Genomic DNA, 7,753 nt, shown 5'->3' with positions numbered 1-7,753 from the left:
AAGCCTACCTTTGCCTGTTGTTTAGATCCTGGCTTTGGTTTTCCAGCTGAATCCCAGTGGAACAGAAGGGAAATTTTAAAATCCAGACACCGTAAGCTCAGCTAGAATTCAGGAAACCACCTTGAAGTGGCCTGGATTGTGCACTAAACGGTTCACCACAATCTGGCAACAGCAAGACCTGCTGTCTTTCCTCCATCTTCATTTTTCATTCCAACCAAGAATGACAGATGGATCCATCGTGATGTCACAGGGTTTGTAGGGAATAACCAGCAGGCCTGAGTGTCTGGTGGCAGTGCTGGCACTATAATTGGAGAACACTGACTGGGTTTACTGAGGACTATGAGACTAAAAGCTGACAGCTCTGTTAGCCAATATGCACTCCAACCAGCCTACTTTACTTAGAACTCAGGCCAAAATATACAGAGGTTCAACAGCCCAGTCATGGTTAGGCAAGTTATAATGTCATAACATGACAAAGGCTTAGCTCATGAATATTAAGATAGACCACGTACAATAAAGTTTTATCTATCTTTTTAGAACAATTAAGCTAGAGAGAGTCAGACTTGTAACCTGAAGGTCGTGGGTTCGAGACTCAGGTCCGGCAAGGATTGTAGGTGGGGGGAGTGGCACCAAAAAAAAAACCAGTATTTACAATTACAGTGCATGTTAGTAGCGTTTAATGGGCAGTCGTGGCCTAATGGATAGAGAGTCAGACTTGTAACCTGAAGGTCATGGGCTCGAGTCTCAGGTCTGGCAGGGAGTGAATAACCAACACTCTCTCCACCCTCAATACCACGACTGAGGTGAGACCCTTGAGCAAGGCACCGAACCCCCAACTTCTCCCCGGGTACCGCAGCATTGGCTGCCCACTGCTCCGGGTGTATGTTCACTACTGTGTGTACACTTGGATGGGTTAAATGCAGAGCACAAATTCTGAGTATGGGTCACCATTCTTGGCCACACACCACTTCCCTTTCCCTTAACATTTAGCAGTAAAATTCTAATCAATTTCTAAAAAAAGTCTTGAAATGTGATGGTGAGATGTGGGTGCAATCGTTCTTTTTGATCAGTGATCAAATGAGTGTATTGTAGAATACTTTATGTATTTTTGCATTCTTCTGGCAGCAACAAACCTCAGTACTCTAGGGTGCGCTAAATTAGCATTCAAATGTCTGGATTAATATTTAGGTACGTTGCTATAAACATTGACTTTAATTTGTTTAGTAACCAGATTCTCTCCAAACTGTTTCTCCACCATGACAACAGCGAAAACTGATAATAAAATAAATTATTTACACCAATTCCTGCTATACTGCCCCTTGTGGAAATACTGAAAAACTTGTAAAACACTCATAATGTTGACATGAAAACAATTTCTTTAATAAACATAAAATAGCTAGTGGATGTATTTTATATCGGGAATATTAGCTTATCTGTTTTCTTATAATACTGTTAGAGTCGGCTTTGGATGAGCTATAGATGGTATGCATGCATCAGAGCTGTGCATTTGCCTTGATATGTGCTTTTACAGGAAGGGTGTAGCCAGGAGTCTCTGGTGAATAGGGAGGTCAAGATGACATTAAGGGAACATATAATTCATTTTTATCATCATTGTAGTTGTCAGTGATCAGTGCAAAACTTCATGAGACATTTTTGAAGCCCAGTATCAGTAAATGCTCTTTATGGATGATGATGGTGGAGGATGTTTGGGGTCTGAAAGTCACGGTATGTTTCCATATCACATCAAGCTCTCATATCTCCCCCCCAAAAAACCTGATGTGATATCCCATGACAGAAGGAATTATGAAAACACATCCTCTTAATCCAGCCAGTCTGAAATCAGCTGTAAAACATGACAATGCACAATCCACTCTTTGGGAATCTGCTTATGTAGACAGTCAACTTAAGTACAAACCACATCTGAAGCTGAAATAAGGAGACCGCAGTAATGAGCTCCACTAAGCAACCAAACCAAAACACTCACGTGATGTCAACACAACCAGTGCTTTTCAACACAGTCTGGAAAGGTCAAAGGTCATTCAAGCACTCGCATGTTTGTTTATGGTTAACAGAGACATGGAGAGCAGCGAGGAGGTGTGGCTGGGAGGCTGCGGGGATTGACTGTGGGAAACTTCAAAGAGCTGTTGCAATTAGCCAATACTTGAGCAGATATTTCTGATATCCCTCAGGCACCGGCTGCTTTATTTATTATAGTGGGAGCGAACTAATTTTAGGCTAGGTGAAGACCGCAAAACCCAACGTTTTAGATGTGAGCTTGCAGGCTTCCTAGGTTCGAGCTGTGGATTACATGTGTTTTAGGGGTGCAATAAACCATGTTGAGGGGCCATATGAAACTTAATATTCGTCAAAATTTGGCAGTTTGAGAGTGTAAAGTACAGTGTAGCATTAAAACTTCAGAGGAGGAAATGGATAGGTGTAATACTTAATCTTCTCTTTATATTATTACAAAACTTTACACATACAATGGCTAAACTCCACACTGTGGAACAAACAAAAAAAATATATAAAGTCAAATAAAAAAACAAAAAAAATAAAAAGTCTCATCATCATCAAAAAAAAAAGCATAAATAATATAAAAGACAAACTTTTTTCTTACAACAGATACATTCATATGAAATAATATTTTACTACTACAAAAAAATAAATAAGTCATCTAAAGAGTTTTTGCTTTTACTTTTAAAAGTCCTCTCACAAGTGGGATCATTTCAGCCTTTGAGTCTTCCATCATTTTTGCCTAAAAGTCTCTTCCGTCCTTCTTTCTTCTTGTCAGTCTTCTCCAGCTCTGTAAGCAGTCAGTTTAGTGTCCATTTCAAGTCACACAATGTCTCTGACCAATCCATCACTGGCCGTTTCATATTTTTTTAAAAATTAGTTCCTATTCCCAATTTCTCTCGTTCTCTTTCTTGTGTTTAGTGTGTTTGATGCATAAGTGTTTTCTGGTTTAGACGTGTTCAGATCTCTTGCATGGTAGGCTGGATGAGATCTCCAGTCAGGCTTCCAGTAGAGAGCCAGGCTGTTTTTTCCTTACAGTCCAGATCAGGCAGTCCCAGCCGTTCCCAACACACCACAGGACCCTCCGAGTCTTCATGGTGCACGGGCTGAACTCCTGTTGCACACACACAAACAGATTTATGCACTAACTCCAATATGCAGCAGTCTAGTCAGGTAAAATAATATTGCATGATGGGTAATTTACAGTTTGCCAATGCAGTAATTTGAGCAAGAAGAAACACTGACTTTCCTCATTCAGAGGGAGTGCGGAGTGAATCAGAGAGCTCTTTATAGCCCTGAAACTCTCTCACCTCTCTGCTGCTCGAGGGTGGACTTTGTTTCCACTGGCAGACAAGGGGAATTCTGGGAAAGGGGTGGAGCCTTGCCCTCCTCTGCCTCTTCAGCTGGATCTCTCTCCTGGGAGCCGTTGAGCTGCGGGCTGTCACGTCCATGGCAGCGAGACAAAACCGGGTTGAGGGGCATCATTTCCAGCCCGTCGGGTTGGCGCGCTGCCACGCGGTGCATTAGAGGGAGAGTGCCGCCCGAGAAAGTGCCATTGGTTTTTGCGTAACACCTGTTCGCAAAACACAAACGCAAGACGTAAATATGGGCAACCGCACGTGTCGACGTAACTTCAAACTAAGCATTTTCTTATGAAAACACAGATATAAGCATATTCTTTTGCCAGCAGGAGAGGTTTTTGGTCAAAAAAACAACCAAAAAGCATCATAAAGTGGTGCATATGAATATACTGTATATTTCACTATATTTCAAGAACAATATGAACTTTATTTGAAGTCTTCTAAAAAAGTTTTGTGCACAATTTCAGTATTAAAGATATTATTATTGTTTTTATTAAGTTTGAATTAGTTTTTATTTAGATTTTTGTTAAAGTTTTAGTAATTATTTGTGTGTATTTTGTCATTTTTATGTTGTGCTTGCGGCCATGCCGTTATGTTGTCGTTTTTGTTTGTCTGTTAATATCGTTTTTATTCATTTTTATTTCAGTTTGAACTATTTTAGTACATCAGTTTAAACCAAATGAAAATGAGAAATGTTTCTAGCTAAAATAAAACCTTTTATTTTAATTATTATTATTTCAGTTAACATTTAACAACATCGAGGTATCATTAACATTAAATTATTTTATGAAAATAAATAAATGAGCTGAGATCAGGTTAAGTACATTTAGGCATTAGGCACCATTATTATGCACAGTATGAACAATTAATATTATTTTTGATATTTCTTAAATATTACATTTACCAGTGTAATTAAATTATAAGTGCTTTACAATATTTGATGACAACAAATAACATAAATGTAGAAACACGCAAAATGAACATGCACGATATCCAATATCAACCAATAAATAAATAAATAATGTATTTAAATCATGCATACCACTTTTATCATATTTATTATAAACACAAAGGTGTTTACATCAGTAACACTTTACTATAGGGACCAATTATCACGATTAACTAGTTGCTTATTAGCATGCCTATTATAAACATATTGGCTGTTTATTAGTGCTTATAAAGCTTTGCCATATTCTGCATCCCTAATCTTACCCGATACCTAAACTTAACAACTACTGCAGTATTAATAAGCAGCAAATTAGAAGGTTATTGAGGAAAAAGTCATAGTTAATGGTTTGTTAATAGCAAGAATTGAACCTTAAAATTAAGTGTGACCTTTCCATCCCTCGTCACAATATACTTCTAGTGTACTGTGCAGCATGAACATTCTTCAAAGTTTCTACTTTTGTGTTTTACCAAAGTCACACCCGTTCAGAAGGATATAAGGGTGATTTCTTTCTTTTTTGTGAATAAAACCATTATAGTACAGCTTGAGCCTGTGTACCAGCTGAAACAAGCATCTCTGCAATGTCAAACTCTGATCGCATCTGAGATCACAGATTTATTTCCGCGAGTCTCTACGCTGCCTGACCAGACTCAACAGCCTGTGTCTCTGTGTGTTTGCACATGCTGATAAGACACAGAGGCTTCAACACACATAAACAAACAATACCTGAGAGTATAAATACACATGCAGATAACTGTATGCTCACTCGAGAAGTAACCAGGGATATAAAGTGTACACAGATGCACATGGTTAGTTGGTACGCTGATATCAGCTCCATTCAGAAGGATTTCCCTCAGCTCTCCCGCTGGCCGCGGCTAAATAAACACTGCGCTCATTAAGAGTGCGTTCAGTGTAAACTGTTACTGCCGGACACACTAGAGTACAAGCCTCGTCGAGGGGAGTCGCCATGTGTGTATGTGTGTGTGTGTTTAGCCCAGAACAGAATAAGCTCAGGTCATGGGGTGAAATGAAAACCAGATGGAACAGATGATTGGTTTGCTGACTGGAGGTGTGCTGAGCAAAACATAATTCTGCAGGCATGTAAACACCAAACCTTAACAAGCTACTGGGCTTGACTTTTCCAGTATTACATTTCTCTCTTTCTCACCTGTTGTTGTTGCAGAAGTTTTGACAGCTCATGCAGTCTGATGAGTCGTTTTGGGGCAGAGCCGTGTATATCCCTCCACCCTGCCACAGCAAACACACAACAGATATAACACTAGCCGTTTTTCACTTCCAGTCACATATAAGTACTGTTTCTTACTCTCAGTATCATTAAACTACACTAATACACCTGGGAGCAGATGGACCATGGACGTAAAAATGGCCATAGAACCTGCCTTAAACAGGCCTTTTACAATTCTATATTTGATGCTACACCATAATGTAAATACTATCAGGCTACACTATACTATACTGCACTATTTTACACTATAACACAACATACTAGTGTACTGTATTACACTGTTTTGTAAAAAATAGGATTTGAAGTTAAATCGTAAAGTTAAAGTATCTGTTTTCTAATTGAATATATCTTTAAATGTAATTTATTCCTGTGATGCAAAGCTGAATTTTCAGTGTCACATGATCCTTCAGAATCATTCTAATATGCTGATTTGCTGCTCAAGAAACATTTATTATTAGCAGTGCTGCTTAATATTTTTGTGGGAAAAAAAATCAAGAAATTAGTACTTTTGTTCAGCAAGGACACATTAAACTGATCAAAAGCGCAAGTAAGGTACTTACAGTGTTATAAAAGATTCCTATTTCAAACAAATGCCTTTGAGCTTTCTATTCTTCAAATAATCCTGGAAAATATTTATCACAATTTCCACAAAAATATTAAGCAGGAAAAATTGTTTTCAACATTGATAATAAGAACCATTATTAATAATTGAGTCTCAGTAATAATCGATAATAATTAACCAGCAAATCAGCATACTGAAATGATATCTGAAGGATCATGTGACACTGAAGACTGGAATAAACGATGCTGAAAATTCAGATTTTCACAGGAATCGAGAGATGTAAATTATAAAATCAAAAAAGAATACTATACATTTGATCAAATAAATGCAGTCTTAATATAATAAGAATATATTACCCACACTACCCAGTAAATTCATTAAATATGTCTAGAGAATAAAACATTATACCATGCTACATTATGTACTACACTGCTCTGTAAAATGGATTTATAATGGTTCTGGATGCTAATTGGTTAATACAGCTTTCCACAATACAGTAAGAGCTACAACACAAAAATTCATGGGAACCATGAGGCCAACAACGTCAGACACTTTATTTCTACTCTAATCTAAATACAACCACACATGCACACACATGTACTCACGTTATGAAGGTGTTGAGGGTGTGAGTGATCGTACTCCGTGGTGTTGTGGGGCAGAGAGGCGTCATGCATGTGCGGATGCCCAGGAGGGTAGAGGCCTCCTGATCCGTTCAGCAAAGCCAGACCGTTGGGCAGCTTGTGGTGGAGGTGATGGCAGGCTTGGGGCATCATGGGAGCAGTGTGTCCACAGCCTGTGTGTACGCTTCCATTCACATGGCTGGAGCCCGGCAGCGTGGAATATTCCAGAACATAGCCGTTCATCTCTGCAGACTGGTACAGGTAACTTGGAGGGTCGTATTCTATAGAGAATATTTTTTATGTTAGTATGTTTTGTAATGGGTAGTTGTCATACTGTTGTGTGACATGCTTAATTATATCTAAAACTATTTGTTAATTGTTCTGTAATTATTGTACACTGCTATTCAAAAGTTCAAACTTTTATACCATTTAAATCTTGGGTAAGTTTGGGGTTTTTCCCAAAGAAATTAATACTTTTATTCATCTAGGACAGCAAAGACATTTATATTGTCACAAAATGTTTCAAATAAATGCTTTCCATTTCCATTTATCAAAAAATCCAGAAAAAATATATCAGTTTCCACAAAATTGTCTGTGCAGCATTTTAACACTTATAACAATAAATGTCTCTTGAGCAGCAAATCAGCATATTAGAATGATTTCCGAAGGATCATTTGACACTTAAAGGTCAATGCACATAGAGTTTAAAACTTTCGTATGCGTTTTTTCATATTCATTAAGGTCCTTGCACACAGAGTCCAAAATTTTCGTATGCGTTTTTTTTCTTCTTTTTTTTCATATTCGTCATCCTTTCCTATCAAAAGCTTGCTACGGATGCGAAAACGAAAACCTAACCCAAATTTTTTTTATGATGGACGAAAGTTTTGGAGGCAGTAAGCGTGTTTCCATTACAGATTTGCGCAAAACATTGGTGATATTTTTTTAAATGTCGATAAAAAAGTATTGCGAAATGATGGCATTAACCCATGTTATGCGACTAAAACG

The 7,753-nt window shown here is 38.0% G+C and overlaps 1 protein-coding gene across 2 annotated transcripts in view; it reads right to left on the bottom strand.

Annotated features, from left to right (window-relative positions):
• Window positions 1-2,422: 2,422 nt before the first annotated feature.
• The window catches only part of LOC306888606 (cell adhesion molecule-related/down-regulated by oncogenes-like), a 40,414-nt gene continuing 35,083 nt past the window's right edge, over window positions 2,423-7,753 (bottom strand). The window contains exons 16-19 of one of the 2 annotated variants that reach the window (XM_079447035.1): window positions 6,734-7,029; window positions 5,489-5,568; window positions 3,324-3,586; window positions 2,423-3,127 (exon numbers count right to left, since the gene is read on the bottom strand). In XM_079447035.1, coding sequence (XP_079303161.1) covers window positions 2,973-3,127; window positions 3,324-3,586; window positions 5,489-5,568; window positions 6,734-7,029 — 794 coding nt within the window. In that variant the 3' untranslated portion in view covers window positions 2,423-2,972. Of the gene's footprint in view, window positions 3,128-3,258; window positions 3,587-5,488; window positions 5,569-6,733; window positions 7,030-7,753 lie in introns of both variants that reach the window. The other variant, XM_079447036.1, reaches the window with a different exon arrangement.

The sequence above is a fragment of the Barbus barbus genome, assembly GCF_936440315.1.
Source record: "Barbus barbus genome assembly, chromosome: 22".
In the NCBI taxonomy this organism is placed as follows: domain Eukaryota; kingdom Metazoa; phylum Chordata; class Actinopteri; order Cypriniformes; family Cyprinidae; genus Barbus; species Barbus barbus.
This window is presented reverse-complemented; position numbering and strand designations above follow the sequence as displayed.